The sequence below is a fragment of the Mytilus edulis genome, chromosome 3, assembly GCF_963676685.1.
Source record: "Mytilus edulis chromosome 3, xbMytEdul2.2, whole genome shotgun sequence".
Taxonomy (NCBI): Eukaryota; Metazoa; Mollusca; class Bivalvia; order Mytilida; family Mytilidae; genus Mytilus; species Mytilus edulis.
The window spans coordinates 22,884,966-22,903,449 of record NC_092346.1 but is presented as its reverse complement, the minus strand read 5'-3'; the positions used below and the strand labels follow the sequence as shown (position 1 = coordinate 22,903,449).

At 40.0% G+C, this 18,484-nt stretch overlaps 1 protein-coding gene across 2 annotated transcripts in view; it reads left to right on the top strand.

Annotated features, from left to right (window-relative positions):
- LOC139514224 (uncharacterized) overlaps positions 1-18,484 on the top strand; it is a 145,624-nt gene that overhangs the window by 65,562 nt on the left and 61,578 nt on the right. For both annotated transcript variants that reach the window (XM_071303076.1, XM_071303077.1), the window contains one exon: positions 3,495-3,586. In XM_071303076.1, the coding sequence (XP_071159177.1) occupies positions 3,495-3,586 (92 nt within the window). The remainder of the gene's footprint in view (positions 1-3,494; positions 3,587-18,484) is intronic.

Here is an 18,484-nt window from a genome sequence, read left to right as displayed (position 1 = left end):
CACCTGGCCTAGAGGGCCGAGTGAGCTTTTCTCGTCACTTGGCGTCCAGCGTCCAGCGTCGTTAACTTTTACAAAAATCTTCTCTGAAACTACTGGGCCAAATTTAACCAAAGTTGGCCACAGTCATCATTGGGGTATCTTGTTTAAAAAATGTGTCCAGTGATTCGCAAAACCAACCAAGATGGCCACTATGGCTAAAAATAGAACATATGGGTAAAATGCAGTTTTTGGCTCATTACTCAAAAACCAAAGCATTTAGAGCAATCTGAAAGGGTAAAATTGTTTATCAGGTCAAGATCTATCTGTCCTTAAATTTTCAGATGAATCGGACAACCCGTTGTTAGGTTGCTGCCCCTGAATTGGTAATTTTAAGGAAATTTTGCTGTTTTTAGTTATTATCTTGAATATTATTATAGATAGAGATAAACTGTAAACAGCAATAATGTTCAGCTAAATAAGATTTACAAATAAGTCAACATGACCAAAATGGTCATTTGACCCCTTTAGGAGTTATTGCCCTTTATAGTCAATTTTTAACCATTTTTCGCAAATCTTAGTTATCTTTTCGAAAAATCATCTGCTCTGAAACAACTGGGCCAAATTAAACTAAACTTGGCCACAATCATCATTGTGATATTTTGTTTTAAAAATGTGTCCGATGACTCGGCCAACCAACCAAAATGGCCGCCATTGGTTAAAAATAAAACATAGGGGTAAAATGCAGTTTTTGGCTTATAACTCAAAAACCAAAGCATTTAGAGCAAATCTGACAGGGGGGTCAAATTGTTTATCAGGTGAAGATTTATCTGCACTGGAATTTTCAGATGAATCGGATAACCGGTTGTTAGGTTACTGCCCCTGAATTGGTAATTTTAAGGAAATTTTGCCGTTTTTTGTTATTATCTTGAATATAATTATGGATAGAGATTAACTGTAAACAGCAATAATTTACAGCAAAGTTAGACCTAAAAAAAGTCAATATGACCAAAATGGTCAATTGACCTCTTGAGGATTTAATGCCCTTTACAGTCAATTTTTAACAATTTTCATAAAATTAGTAAATTTTCACTAACATTTTCCACTGAAACTACTGGGCTAAGTTCATTATTGATAGAGATAATTGACTTGTTAGCAGCAAGACTGTTTAGTAAAGTAAGATCTACAAACACATCACCATCACCAAAACACAATATTGTCATGAATCTATCTGTGTCCTTTGTATAATATTCACATAGACCAAGGTGAGCGACACAGGCTCTTTAGAGCCTCTTGTTTTATACAAATGTGATTTAAGACGGAACAAATTATGGTATATCGTTGTGTGATCGTCTGTCTGCCATGAACATGGCGTACAATAACTACAACCTGCTGTCACCATTTCACATGAAACTTTGGTAAACTACAAAACACAGATCAAGTTCGAATTTAAGTGGTGTCAATTTAACTGTTCTAGTGTTATGCCCCTTTAAAAATTAAGAAATTGCTGGATTTTTCGTTTCTGTTCTTTAACTTAAGTTTGCCTTAAGCAATTGTTATGAAACTTACACACAATACTAATTACCACATAACACATAACACAGATGAAGTTGTAATTTTGATAGTGTCACTTTTACCGTTCTAAAGTTATGCCCCTATTCAAATGAAAAATGCTGGATTTGTCCCTGTTCTCTAAATTTAGTTTGCCTCAACCAAATGCTATGAAATGTATACACAATACTTATTACCACAAAACTCTGATCAAGTAGAAATTTTAGTAGTGTCATTTTACAGTTCTTAAGTAATGTCCCTTTAAAACATTATATGCAAGCGGGTCCATCATATATGTCCAATGTACACATTCTCCATTTATATGTTTTGTTCCCTTACTTAAGTTTGCCTCCAGCAAATGAAACTTATAAACAATGTTTATTCCCACAAAACACAGATTTAACACACAAATTTGGGTAGTGTCACTTTTGCCATTCCTGAGTTATGCTCCTCTCTAACCATAAATGCAAACTCGTGTGGCGCTAGTTGTCACAGTCTGCTTAATAGGCAATATTGCAACAACTATAGAACATGGTTTTACACAAAAGCTAACGAATTATTTAAAGAACACTTTTTAAGTAACCATTTTGTCAACTCTGTTTCAATATTTTTATTAGCTCACCTGGCCAAAAGGGCCAAGTGAGCTTTTCTCATCACTTGGCGTCTGTCGTCCGTCGTCGTTGTCCGTCGTCGTTAACTTTTACAAAAACCTTCTCCTCTGAAACTACTGGGCCAAATTTAACCATACTTGGCCACAATCATCATTGGGGTATCTAGTTTTAAAAATGTGTCCGGTGATTCGCCAAACCAACCAAGATCGCCACCATGGCTAAAAATAGAACATAGGGGTAAAATGTATATTTTGGCTTATAACTCTGAATCCAAAGCATTCAGATCAAATCTGACATGTGGTAAAATTGTTTATTAAGTGAAGATCTATCTGCCCTGAAATTTTCAGATGAATCGGACAACCGGTTGTTGGGTTGCTGCCCCTGAAGTGATAATTCTAAGAAAATTTTGCCGTTTTCTGTTATTATCTTGAATAATATTATAGATAGAGATAAACTTTAAACAGCAATAATGTTCATTAAAGTAGGATCTACAAATAAGTCATCTTGTCCAAAAAGGTCAGTTAACTGCTTAAGGAGATATTGCCCTTTATAGCCATTTTTTACCAATTTTTCGTAAATTTTGTAATCTTTTACAAAAACCTTCTCCTCTGAAACTACTGGGCAAAATTTAACCATATTGGCCACAATCATCATTGGGGTATCTATTTAAAAAAGATATGTGATGTGACCTGGCAAAACCAACCAAGATGGCCACCATAGCTACAAATAGAACATAGGGGTAAAATGTAGATTTTGGCTTATAACTCTGAAACCAAAGCATTTAGAGCAAATCTTAAACGGGGTTTAATTGTTTATCTAGTCAATATCCATGTACCCTGAAATTTTTAGATGAATTGGACAACTGGTTTTTGGGTTGCTGCCCCCAATATGTGATTTTTTAGGAAATTTTGCTGTTTTTGGTTATTATCTTGAATACTATTATAGATAGAGATAACTGTAAACAGCAATAATGTTCAGCAAAATAAGATCTACAAATAAGTCAAACATGAATAAAATGGTCAGTTGACCCCTTAAGGAGAGTCAATTTTTAACAATTTTCATTAATTTGGTAAATTTTTTACAAAATATTTTCCTCTGTAACTAAAAGGCCATGTTTATTACAGAAAATTGTAAGTAGCAGAATGTTCAGTAAAGTAAGATCTACAAACACATCACCATCACCAAAACACAATTTTGTCATGAATCCATCCGTGTCCTTTGTTTAATATGCACATAGATCAAGGTGAGCGACACAGGCTCTTTAGAGCCTCTAGTTTGTCATCTGAACTTTATCAGTGTTATCAATGGAGCTGAATGATTCATTTGATAAGTTACTTTTTTTGCTTGTACTTTTAGAATAAAGAGTTCCAGTTGAATGTTTGTGGTGAAGGTGGAGAATATGAGACCTTTACTGTAGACTGTCCCCTCTTTAACAAATTTATTGTCATGTAAGTTCACACATAACTTAACTTTATTGGTCCCTGCACATAGCGTTGTGGGGGGCATAAAAAAACTCTTCATGTTTTAATTGCACTCTCGTCATTACTATTCTTGGCAAAGTTGACGTTAACCTATATCTGGTATGATTGCCGATGAGATATCTACAAATTTTGCCTGAGCAGACTTATAATATAACAATAGTATTTATGAACTAATATGATTTCCTGTGAACAAGACCGATAATTTCACATGTGAAATAAATCTGATAGTTTCACTACTCTGATGCCTTAGAAAAGTGGGCATTAAGTTTTACCTTTGTCCATCTTTATGTCCGTCCGTCCCAAAGTTGGTTTCCTTTCTCTAACTTTAGTTTGCCTCAACGAAATTTTATGACACTAATACACAATACTTATTTCCACAATACTCAGATCAAGTACACATTTGGGAAGAGTCACGTATACCGTTCTTCAGTAATAACCGTTTACATAAGGAAAAAAAAGATGAACTGTTCCCGTTCTCTAACTTTAGTTTGCTACAACCAAATGCTATGCTTATTACCACCAAAAAAAAGATGTTTGATTTATCGTGGATTCACTCTAACTGTTCTAGCGCAAAGCCCATTTACAAATGGAAAAATTGCCGAATTTTTCGTTACCATTCTCTAACTTAAATTTGCCTCGACCAAATTTTATGAAACTTACACACAAGACTTATCAAAATGCAGATCAAGTTCAAATTTGGGAAGGGTTACTTTTACCATTCTTCAGTTACATGTGTATGTCCGTTTATAATTTTATATGACATGCAAGCAGGGTCCCATGGACACATTTCACATTTATTACAATTAGTTTTCATTTAAAAGTCCATGGTCAATGCAATAAAAAGGAACAAAGAATTTAAATATTGAAAATATTCAACTTGTGACAAATTATACTGCATTAATGTACTGTTTAGTTACTTGTTGAATTCTATATGCACATATTCGGATTAGTTTTTAATTATTGATTTTCATACGAATGGAAGCATTTATTTAGGTTCGTATAGTGGTATTATGTTGTCGTCGGCCAATTCCATAATACTTAGGAATGGCTGGAATTAAGTTTTGGGTTATTTGTCAAAGGGGGGGGGGGAGGGGGGTTCAAAATGTTTTGGGGATTTTTTTTTTTTTAATTTTCATTTTTTATACGACCGCAAAAATTAAAAAAATTTTGGTAGTTTATTTGGATCAAGTCGTCGTCGTCAGCGTCGTCCGAAGACGGATTGTTTTCCGGATAATAACTTTTGAATAGGTAAAAAGAAATCAATTAAATTTAACACAATATTTATAACCTCAAAAGGAAGCTTCGAATTGATTTTGGGGGTTATGGTCTCACAGGTTTAGGAATTAGGGGCCCAAAGGGGCCAAAAACAGCATTTTTTCTAGTTTCAAGACAAAAAGGTGTGTATTAGTATTTCAACTGTTCTAGAATTGTACCACAATGTTTAATACCATAAGTAGAAGGTTGGGATTTATTTTAAGGGGTTATAAGGCAAACAGTCGAGGAATTAAGGGCCAAAAAGGGGCCAAAAACAAGCATTTTTCTAGTTTCAAGACAATAACTTGTGTGTAACTGTATGAATCTCTCTGACATTAAACCACAAGTTTACATATCACACAGGGAAGGCTGGGATTCAGTTTGGGTTAATTTTCCTGAATATGTAGGAATAAGAGGCCAAACAAGGGCCAAAGAGAAAAATTTTTCTAATTTATAGACAATAACTTGTGTTAATGTGTATGGATCTCTATAAATTTTTACAAGAAGGTTCAATACAACTAAAGGAAGGTTTCGATTGATTTTTGGGGTTATGGTCCCAATAGTAAAGGAATTAGGGGCCAAAAAGGGGTCCAAAATAATATTTTTTGTAGTTTTCAAACAATAACTTATGTTTAAGTGTATGAATCTCTCTGAAATTAAACCACAAATTTTCCATACCATGGAGGAATGGTTAGTTTTGAGTTGGGGGGGGGGGGGGGGGGTGTTAGGGCTTAAAAGGTTGCAGAATTAGGGGCAAAAAAGGTGGAAAACTAGGTATTTCTGGTCAATGGACAATTACGACAATTTAAAAGCAGTGCAAGGGAGGTAATTTTAAAACATTTAACATACAATTTTGGGTATGTTCGGATTTACCTCCCTTACACTACTTGTTTATTATGTATAAAGAAATGTCAGGTTTTGAACTAATTGCAAAAAAAGGGGGTAGTAGTGTAAAAAGGCCGATTCTGCGGCACTTTCCATTTTTAAGGGAAAATCTAGCACAAATCCAACTTGAGATTTTTTACAATGTAAACGGACCAGCATTCCAATTAGTTTAAGGGTAAATACTAATATGGCTTTTGCAAACAATGGTAAAGACACCTTAAAGGGATGTAATCCTAGGGTAGAAACAAAATATGGCTTTTACAAACAATTGTAGAGACCTTAAAGGACCGTGTTGCTAAAAGTGAGATGGATGAAATTGAAATAAATAAAGAGATAGCATCCAATAGTGTTGATATGAATATGAATCAGTTTAAAGAGAATGAAGAACTTAAAACTTGTGGTGCTCCACTAAAAAGAAAGAAGGGGCAGTTTTCTAAGAGTAAACCAGGGAAAGATGGGCTTTGCTGGAGACACAGTAAAGAACCACACCAGCAGGAGGATAACCCAGTTGTAGGGAATATTGTGGTGAAAACCACAATGAAAGAACTTCGAGAAATTGCGAAGAAGGAGGGTCTTAAGGGATACAGTAGGGAACCCAAGGGGGAATTGGTAAAGTTAATTGAGACCAATTCTGCCCACAAATTTACTTGCGAAGAGGTTTTCACCAAAAAGGAACTGAAGACCATTGCCAAAAGACGGGGAATTACCAACTATTCCCGACTAGGGAGAGCTGACCTGACCGAACTGGTGAAGAAGAACATTAAAAATGGCCCCATTAAAGGGGAAATCAAAATTGTTGACCGACGCGATGCATTGAAAGGCGTATTTGGCACAATCACCATTGAACCCTTGAAACAGCATGATATGGTAACAGGTTTTTTTTTTTAAGTCAAAGCACTATCCCCAGCACAATTTCAGATGCACTCACCAAAAAGAAGGCCCTAAAAGTGCAATTAGTACTACAGGTGGAGATGGTAAAAACAAACCCAGCGACCGGAGAAAATATCTACGTCATTCCCCCTTTAGATCAACCCTTACCACCATCACCGAATCCACAGACCTTGAGTTGGAAATAGCATTTATGGTTGAGAAGGTCAAAGAAAATATGGCTAAATACATGCGTGAAGGTAGTGGCTGGACATTTGATCATATTGAAAAGCTAGAAATCCACCTGAACAAGTTTGAACCTCTCAAGGGCAGTACCTACATAGCCTTGCCAAAACCGCTCGCTCAAAAGAAAGCTATTATCAATGTGCAGAATACTGATCAGGAATGCTTACGCTGGGCCATTCTTTCAGCCCTACATCATGAGGAAGTTGACAAAAACTGTACCAAATGGGTGGGTCAGTACAAAATGTGGGCTGATGAGTTAAATTTTGATGGCATTGATTTTCCAGTCTCGCTAAAAGCCATTGACAAATTCGAGAGGCAAAACACCGACCTAAACATTAACGTCTTTGGCTTTGACTGTGTGAAAAAGGGTGAAGATGAAGATGAGGACCTCTAAATATATCCCCCCAGAATATCTTCGAATACAAGTTCGAGACATGTGGATCTTTTGTTCCTGACCAATGAGAGCAAGCAGCACTATTGCTGAATTAAGAGCCTATCTCGACTTTTGAGCTGTCAAATCTTAGAGCATGGTCATGAACTGTTCTTCTGCCGCAGGTGACTGTCTCACTTCTCAAGACAGGATATCCTGGATGAGTATATGGAGTATTGCAGTCAGAAGGATGCAGTAAGGATCGAGATGCCAGATGAAGGAACCCACATAGCCTTCCATAACCACAAAAAAATGATGAGGGTTCCATTCGTCATTTATGCGGATTTTGACCGTTTTACGGAGAAGGTCGACACTTGCCAGCCAGATCCATCACAGGCCTACACAAAGGCATATCAACAACATCGACCATCAGGTTTTTGCTATAGGGTGAAATATGCTCACGGTGATTACAAAGACTCAGTCATTTACTGTCGAGAGGATGCAGCTAAAAAAGTTTGTACAGTACATGTAGCCAGAGATGGGTCCGATTACATTCAAATAATTGATTAAATTACAATTACTTTGTCATTTGTACGATTAAATTAAATTAATGATTACATCATTTCTGAAAGTATCTGATTAAATTAATGATTACATTGACAAAGTAATCATGATTACATCTGATTACAATGAATTTAAAAACAAAACATTTTGAATGATGTGAATGAATAAACGTTCAATATAACTATAGCATTTTTGAGAAAGTATTTCATTTGGTTCAATTATAAAATGATAACTTTAAATTAAACTTCATTTATTTAAATAAACACCAAATTTTACTACATATATATACATTACACTTTATCACCAATGATCTCTGAATTATTTTGAACAATTGGTTCGTGTTACTCAATGTTATTTCATAATCAAGAGTTTTTTGTTTTTCTTCTGACCTCTTTCATAATTTATATGTATTCCAAGTTGCAGTTTATGGAAGTTTAAATGTGGATGAAATAAAGTTACTAGTTAAAACTATGTTAATTCTAATAGAAATGTTTAATCAAATTGTAAACAATATATATATGTAAGTACTAACAATCATTGCATTTTACATGTCCAGTCCAAATACAAAAAAAAATTTAAACAACATATATTTGTCCAACTTTTAATTAATGTGCTAATTAGATAAATTTTCATGTCTGATTTATCTTTTATCATATATATTTCCCTACAGCTATACTCAATTGGTAATTGCAATAAAAACAAACCTTAATTAGTCTCCTACCTGTCAATTTAAAGTTGACAAAAATTACAAAAATTAACAAAAGATTATAATTCAGGGTTAAAGAAAAGTATTACTTGAATATATAACAGTTATTATCAAAAATTAATATGAAGATCATTATAAAACAATGAATATACATGTATGTACAATATCTTTTACCAAAAAGATATATAATTGTATTATATTTCTCTACTTAGGCTAATGATGACTTTTCAATACTATAACTTTATTTTTTACTGAAGTAGACATGCTTGAAGTAACCAAACCATTTTAGTATGTTTAAAATTTATCATATATGAATAAGAAAGAGGTTCATTTAATGACCAAAAACACAATTTTAGATTTTTTTCATTGTAATCAGAATGTAATCAAAAAGTAATCATGATTACAGGGTATTTTGAAAAGTAATTGATTAAATTAAATTACATGTAATCAGATTTTTGGCTGATTAATGATTACACTGATTACTTGAAAAATAGTAATCAATTACAGCTGATTAACGATTACAATTACAATTACCCCAAGATTGCTAAGCTTTACAAGGAAAACAAACCTATAGAGATGACCGACGCTGATAAGGAGATTTTTGAAGCAACTACAAACTGTCACATTTGCGGTGGTGAATTAGCTGTGACGAAGGTTCGCGACCACGATCACCTCACAGGTAAGTATCGCGGCGCAGCACACAACCAGTGCAACTTGGACGTCCAACTTCCAAGACATGTACCCATTGTTTTCCTCAACTTGAGTGGATACGACGCCCATCTTTTTGTGAGCGAATTAGGATTTGGAGAAGGTAAGATAAACTGCATTCCTAACACCGATGAGAAATACATCAGCTTCTCGATAGAAGTAGATGGAGCATTGGAGATGAGATTCATAGATTCATACAGGTTTCTACCAAACTCTCTGGAAACCTTGGCAGGGAATCTTACAAAGGAACAATTTGGGGCAATAAAGAAGTGCTTTGGCGATCGATATGAACTGATGATCAGGAAGGGAGTATATCCCTATAATTACATGGATGGACCTGCCAAGCTAGAGGAAACACAACTACCACCCAAGGAGGATTTTTTTTGCAAACTCTATGGCACACACATCAGCGACGAGGACTATGCACATGCTCAGCAGGTGTTTAAGGAATTTAGGTGTAAGACTTTGCGGGACTACCACAATCTATACCTGGAAAATGATGTAGCAATATTGGAGGATATTTTTGAGGACTTCAGGAATATATATATGGCTAACTATAAACTCGACCCTGCACACCATTTCACATCTCCAGGACTATCCTACGATGCAATGCTAAAATGTACAGGAGTAAAACTAGAACTCCTTTCATACCCTTATATGCTGATGATGTTTGGGAATGCAACCAGAGGAGGTGTCGACATGATCTCTCATCGAAATGGCAAGGCTAACAATCCCTACATGAAGAATTTTGATAGCTCCCAGCCAACTAAGTATTTGGCCTATTTCGACGCCAACGACCTCTACGGCTGGTCGATGGTACAATCTCTGCCCACGGGAGACTTTGAGTGGGTAGAGCCAGAGGAGATAGAGTACCCCGATGACCATGAATATGGTGCCATGGTGGAGTGTGATCTGGAGTACCCCGAAAAGCTTCATAATGCTCACAATGATTATCCACTAGCTCCAGAGAATGTGGAGATAAATGAGGTGCGAAAGCTAGTGCCTCACCTAGGTAAGCGTGAAAAGTATACTCTCCACTACGGAAATCTCAAAATGTACCTGACGATGGGCATAAAACTCACCAAAACAAGTCGGATTATCAGGTTTAGACAATCCCCATGGCTCAAACACTACATCGATCTTAACACCGCTCTCTGCACCAAAGCTAAGACCGATTCTGAGAAAGACTTTTTCAAACTTATGAATGTCTCAGTTTTCGGGAAGACCATGGAGAACATCCGCAAGAGGGTGGACGTCAGACTGGTCAATCGTGAGAAGCAGGCACTTAAGCTTGTGGCCAAACCTAACTTCGATCGTCGGGTCGTCTTTACCAACAACTTAGCAGCCGTCCACATGAAAAAGACCAAGCTAAAGTTTGATAAGCCTGTGTATTTGGGAGCCTGCATTCTTGACATCTCAAAGACCCTGATGTATGACTTTCACTACGGTTTCATCAGGAAGATGTACGGTGACAACGCCCAGCTGCTTTTTACCGACACTGACAGCTTGGCCTATGAGATTCAGACCGATGACTTTTACAAGGACATTACACTACACGTCCAAGAAAAAATCGATACCTCCAGCTACCCTACCGAACATCCTTCAGGCACTCCCACCGGTGTAAACAAAAAGGTGGTTGGAATGTTTAAGGACGAGTGTGGTGGTAAAGTGATGACAGAGTTTGTAGGTCTCCGGGCAAAGTTATACTCCTACAAGATGACCAAACACACTACCACCAAGAGAGCAAAAGGAGTAACAAAGTCTGTCATCAAACAAAACATCACCTTTGATGAGTACAAACAATGCCTAGACACTCAGCTTGAAATATGTAAGCCGATGAACATCATCCGCAGCCGCCTTCACCACACCTACACCGAGGAAATTAACAAAATAGCACTATCGGCCAAGGATGACAAGCGACATATTCTGAAGGATGGGATCAGTACTCTTGCCCATGGACATTACAAAATCGAAAAGGATTTCTAAAGGCCACTTTTGATTCATATAAATAAAGTAATGGGTAAAAGTAAACGCAACAATTATACTAATTCACCAGGTATTCTGGTTTGGGTCAAGAATGTATTAATGAATATCGCCAGAAAATGAAACTCTTTGAAAAACAAGATAAACTCAAAGACCGTTTGGAGTAGAGAAAGGCTGAAGAGATTAAAGAATAGGAAGCTGAAAAGATCTTAGCGATGATGGAATTTACGGAAAATTATTACAGGATTTTACAACACCTCAGCAAGCTAGGATTAAATAAGTGAGCAGCATACATGTGCACAACATAACCCTCCCCAATAAACCTCTTTCGAATGTAGACCTCGTGAAAGCCACCAAGGACCTAGGAATCCCATGTTTCAGAGGGGTGTTCATGCGAGATACCCTATCACCCAGCCCGCGCCGCATTGAATGTGGAATCTTGAATCACGATAGCTGGGAAGGTCCTGGAACGCATTGGACCTGCTGGTATAACAGTGGGCCGGTAAAGTATTACTTTGACTCCTATGGATTGCCACCGCCTGACGAGATGGTGAACTACTTACAGCCTTAAATTCGATATAGCACCGATGAATTACTGCAACGAGGCTCGATGGTGTGTGGCCACTTTTGCCTATTCGTGTTGAAAGTGTTGGCGACTGGAAAATCGCGGGAAGATAAAATCTTTTCACTCTATAAATAAATGGATCTCATGCAAGAAAGCGCGCATCCCTTTGGTGAATGCTGCAGGATTTGGATATGTACGACAATCGCATTACTAGCCTAGGACATCATAAGGACAGCTCGGATGCTGTGGCGAAACGGTGGGTAACCCAACAAATGAAAGATGATATAAAAGACATCATCGACCTAGAGGCTGCGCTTGAATCAATCTCGAAAGAGCTCGAGGCGATGAAGAAACAGCTGAATGTTATCGAAAAAGATGTGGCGAAGAGTCTACCAATGACTGGAGGTAAGATGGGTAGTGGTATAGACATGCAGGGGCATTCGATCACTAATCTCCCATTGTCAACAACGACTAACGAACCTGTGACCAAAGGATGGTATGCAAAAAACTGGAAAGACTTGGTCAAGAATCTCACCGACAGGGTAAATGATCTTGAAAAGGAGATCAAGGGAGGAAGGTCTCGTCGTGAGCTCGATGCAATAGCGAAGGAGGGTAGGACGTTGGACTCAATCAAGACAACACTTGAAAACCGTTTTGGGTAAACTATCACAATCTTTCTGGTCCTGAAAAATCAAGACCGGAAAAATTGTTGCTTGTTTATTGTATTTCGGATTGCTTGATCCATGAGTTGAAGGTTTTGGGGTATCCTTTCCATTTGACATACATCTCTTTCACACCATTTCGAGTTCGCCGTCGCAAGACCTTCTCGATGCGGTAGATGTTTTGATCTGTCTTTTGAAGTTAGGACTCATAGAAGGATCCTTGAATTTTCTCGCCGCTGAAATCCTTGAGGCGATAAGTGGGCGGCTGTTCAACACTAGGGAAATGGTGAATACTTCCTCAGTCCAGCGGGGGGTGTATCCCTTTTCGAATGTACCTTTCTTCTTGGTGATTCGGACTTTGTCGTCAGCATGAAATCGCGGTGGTTTCATGGGAGGTATGCTGCCGTAAAGGTTCCAATACATCTTGTGTTCATGCTCCTTGTGACTTGCGGCGACAGGGGTCATCTTGATGGAGCGGTGCTTGGTGGTATTGTACTGGCGAACAACATCGTCCAGGACATCAATATAGATCTACGTGGAGTTGGCTGAAAAGTATTTGAACATCTTTTCTTTCATGGTGGGATTCCAGCGTTCAACCACACTCGACTTCTCTTCGTTCTCGGTGGAGTAGAGCTCAATATCTTGCTTTTGGAGCAACTGTTTTACATCCTTGTAAAACTCAGTGCCTTTGTCTGTCCAAAGCTTCTTGGGCATACGTTCCTTGAACACCGCTTGAAATGCATCCCGCACCGTCACCCCCTTCTTGTTTTTGAGTGGTATCAACCAGCCTTATTTGGAGAAGACATCGATAATGCTCAGGATAAATTTATTTCCCTTGATGTCCCTAGAAAAGGCACTCATATCAACAAGGTCGGCCGCCCAGGTCTCATCCACACCATCCACTACCACACGGCCTTTTTGAAACTTACGTCGAACTGGTTTGTGCAACTCTTCAGCTAAATCATCGGTCCAGCGAATTTTTTTTTAATACCCAGACCGAATCGAGCTTTGGTACCGATGATGGGTCCGACAATGCTGCGGTCCATGTGTTCGCGTGTGGTAGGGTTGGGAATAGTGTTAAGCGAGGCTATCATAGCTTTGTCACAGATGGAGTTGCGTGCGGCTTTATCCTTGTGCTGGACATAACAGATATCGTGGTGATATGCAGCCTGGTCCACTCAATTAATGGATTTGGACCAGGCCCTCGGGGTGCCATCGGGGAGTAGTCGCTTGCTTAGTTTAGTCCCTGGCCGGTGAAGTTATGTCCGGGCTGATGCACTTCCATGGTAATTTGTTGATTAGTTTGTTCATGAACCCTGCACCGGTTGTAGCAACAAACTGAGACTTCTTGACATCGCACACCTTGCAGTTGCCAAACTTCTCCGTCGCCCGTTGCTGGTAATTGTTTCGCCAGGGTTAATAGTGTCCGTCTTCCTACGACATTTTACGCAGATCATCGTTATTTTATTTAAATAAATGAACGTCGAAGACATTTCCTACAGTGCCAACGCCCCCAAGAGGAGCAATCACTATCTCCTTCCGCAGCGGTAGATCAGAGGGTTGATCATTGGGAAGTCAGACTGAAGTAAAACAACGCTGCTGAACAACCTACTCCTGCGCGATGGATGGCTCGACTACGATCGATTGTACGTCTTTGGAAAATCACTTCACCAGCCCATTTACCAGCTGTTTCAGCAAGCGCTGGGAAAAGGCTTCCCTAAGGAAGATATTCGAGACCTCATACAGTGTAAGAGCAATTCACCCTACTCGTTGATCGATGTGGTCGACGCCTTACCACCACCACGACACCCGAGTGGTATCGACACGTTTTTTTCTTTGAGCAAGGGAGCGATGTACCAGACCCCCGGTAACTCGATTCCAGCCGCAAAAACCTCATGGTGTTCGACGAAATGATGCTGAGCAAACAGAACACGTGTCAAGACTACTACGTGCGCGGTCGCCACAACAACGTCGATTGTTTCTACCTGTGTCAGAACTACTTCAAACTATCCCGACAATCGATCCGAGTAAATGAAAACTTTATCTGTCTCTTCCAGCAAGATGCTAAGAATCTCGGCCATATTTGGCGCGATCACTTCAACGATCTTCATGATCTTACAAAGGAACAATTTGACGCTCTGTTTAAGCATTGCTGGTCCCAACCCTATGGATTTGTAACCATCGATCTCACAAGCCCCAAGTCAGCAGGGAAACACCGATGCAAATTAGATGAGTTCTATGTAAACTAATTATAATAAAGGAATGGAATCCAATGGTAATATGGATGCTTACAAAAGATTTTTCAAAATTTTGGAGAATGAGGAGTGGGAGAGTGAGGAATCGGATAATGAGATGGAACTGGAGCTGGAGTTTGGTCCTATCGATCCTATAAAGCCAAATGGTCATGCAAATGTAAGTTTGAGTGGAACCCAGTAGATATGCTAAGTATGTGTTTGAAATGCGGTCGCATAATCACCCGCACGATCAATAGCAGTGGAGGTGATTTCGACGCGTGGATTTCTGGCCGTCTGTATGGTAAGGTGGGGCGCTTTTAATAACCCCAATGCCCTACAAAGACGATTCGAGGCCACCAGTGCACACATCCATGCCGCCCTGGTAACGACCTGTGCGGCAGAAACTTTAATCTTGCAAAGAAAAAGGGAACCGTAGTGGATACGGTCGATACCCCCTCGATTGGGAAAGGCGACTGAACCTTCCCCCAGGCGTTTGGGAGCGTTTCTCCGAACGCTTAAGGGCGTCCACACCAACGCTTAAGGGCGTTCGATCCAACGCTTAGGGGCGTTCAATCCAACGCTTAAGGGCGTTCACACCAGCGCTTAAGGGCGTTCGATTCAACGCTTAGGGGCGTTCAATCCAACGCTTAGGGGCGTTCAACAGCGTTCAATCCTATAAATAAATGACGTTTATCAAGATTACTGACCCTAAGCAGCGTGAGGCACTTGCCAGGGAGTTGCAAGACACCAAGCGGGAGATTCAAGCCAGTAATATGCAGGATCGTCTCGACAATATTGGACTCAGCCGAGACCTTTCCAAGGTGTTCAAGCCTGTGGTTGAGGCTCAGGGGGAAGCAGCATAAAAAATCACCAAAACGATCGTAGAGCTTCCTTCAGCAGTGCCAGCCCTCCCTCCTCCACCGCCCGAGTTTGCTGATCCACTACCCATCGCACCACCTACAGACACCGTCCTCGGACCTCGAGCACAGCAGTATTTGCAGCTCAGTATGACTCCTTCCGTCGACCACACCTTTGGATTGCAATCTAAAAACGATAGTCTCTTAATCGGAAGCTCACCAGTTACGTTTGACGGCGATAATATTTTCGTGGATGGTGTGAGGTATGAAGGAACCTTTGGCCTCTGGGAACTCATGGTGAAAAAGAATCCAGAATGGTTTGAGCCCGAAGACCTAGAGGACTATGCACAGATCCTAAAAAGTTCAGGTGCCATGTATCAATGAAATTCCACCCTCTCGAGAACCCCGAAGGCGAATAAGGGTTTTATGTGGAAGGAAATCGTGTCCCACATCTACAAGAAGGATAAGTTTGGTAGTGGGCTGCAAACCATATTTCTTCCTTCCAACTTCAAGCAGCTTCTCAGTCGCTTGGAACTGTGTGCTGCAGCATACTGAGAAGGAAATAATTGTGTGCGCAACGAAATTGTGTCGATTATTGATTTTATGAAGAAGGGCAGACATATCAGCATCGAGAAATATAAGGCACTGCATCGTAGCATCCTATAAATAAATGTTGCAAATCAAGAAAGGTTATGCCCGAAAGTACGCCTACGGTGGTAAAGGACTGTTTGACACAATCGCCAGTTTGGATGGGCACATGTTTACTTCCTATGCCACCAAAACCCTAGGAAGTAAGGCCGTAAGTGCTACCACCAATGCGGCCTTAAAAGGTGTTGAAAAAGGGGCCTCCAAAGCCGTCGACCATGTGGTTGATAAAGTGACCCGCCTGTAGTAAAACCCCTCAACAGCCTAGTGTTCAACACAAGAAGCCAGAGCAAGTTCGGTTAAACAATCTAATCTCCGGCTCTGGTATCAAAACCATCCACGACTTCGTCATACGCTATAAATAAATACATTATGTCTGACATCCTTACAATCACCGAAGGGTTGACCTTCGACGAAAGTCTCCAGGAATATTAGGTTCGAGAATACGAACCTCAAGCCGGTTCCAAACTGAACAATCCCGGTGCTGAAATCCGAATCAACATCGAAACCTAGGATTTGTTCCTACACCCCGCCGAAAGTTATCTCGTGGTGGAAGGTCGACTTCTCAAGAATGATGACACAGCATATGCCGATGGCGATCTTGTGTCGCTCACCAATAATGGTATCATGTATCTCTTTAGGAGCATCAGTTACAGGCTTTCCGGTCAGCAGATCGAACATATTAACGACCCCGACATCGCCACCACTATGCTGGGAATGTTAACCTACCCCGACGACTTCTCCAAAATCGCAGGGTCTCATCCAACTGTGGTATAAGGATTCTTCCACCGATGCTGAGGCTGAAAACACTGGATTTGCAGCCCGTCATGGATACATTATTACCAAGCTCACCAACAAAGGATCGTTTTCGTTTGCCATTCCCCTAAAACATATTTTTGGATTCGCAGATGATTACAACAAAATAGTGTACGGGTTCAGGCACGAATTCTCACTCATTCGTGCTTCAAATGCTAATGCCATTCTGAGAGCAGCTACCGTCAACGATCCGGCAAAGATCGTCCTGAGTAAACTATCGTGGTTTGTTCCTCACGTCACCCCCTCAGAGAAAAATAAGATGTAACTGTACAAAACCATCCAGAGTAAATCCAAGATCCACTGTGGATTTCGCATGAGACTGTGCGATTCCATAGACGTTCCCCAAGCTTCACAGTTTAACTGGTGCCTAGCTGCCAAGAGTGGTCGCGAAAAGCCTAGATATAACATTATTGCCTTCCAAATCAACAAAAGTAGTAACCAAACCCATAATGCTTCCGTGTTCGATCACTGTCGATTGCGAAATATCCATGTCACCCTCAACACTGAACGTTATCCAGCAGTCAACTATAATGCAGCTTTCAACGAAAATAAAATCGCCAGAGTGTTCAAAGAGGCCTCCGACTTCAGAAAGAAATTCCATAACATGGACAGTCTGCTCAGTAATGGTGGTATTAATCCCTTCGATTTCATCGACTTGTACACCTTGTTTGTGATTGATGTGAGTCATCAGTCTGAGCGTCTCAAAGAATCCACGGTGGATATTCAGATCCGAGCCGAATTCGCCCGTAATGTTCCATCCAACACAGAAGCGTTTGCACTTGTCATTTCCGACAGAATCCTACAGTTTGAATCCGACGGTCAGAAGATGAACGTTGTGTACTAAAAGTAAATGGATAAAATTCACCTACAACTCCTCTTTGCCAGTCGTCCCGCCGAAGTCGATGCAATCGTGGTGAAAGCTGGAAAACAGCCCAAGGAGCAGTATGACGGTATCGAAGAGTGGAAGCAAAATTATGTGACAATGGTCTACCATAAATAAATGGATAACACATTATTGCAGCAAATTGCTAATAACACCGACATCAAGCATGGGTTTTCCTTCATCGTCTCTGGAAACGATAGCCAAATCCTTACCCGGTTCAACCCCCCGCTACAACTCGAGGAATCCAAGGCCTACGAGATGGCATTGGTAAACCTGGTAACCTATAACTCCATCCCAAACATCCATACAGGTATCAATTCCTTCCGCTACTCCCCCGACGATGGTGCCAACTGGTTTCCCATCGCATTGATTACAGGTTCCTATGACATCGAAGACATCAACAATGAGATCCAGCGGCGGCTACGGCTCAACAAACACAAAATGTAGATCATCATTGATGCCAATCGGGCGACCCTTAGAGCAACGCTGACCCTCGCCAGACACTATCAAGTAGACTTCAACGTTGTCAATAGCATCAACACTGTCTTGGGATTCGAGCGGCAGATTTACACGTTCAATATGATCACAAACGGCTATACGGAAGGGGAACACATTGTAAA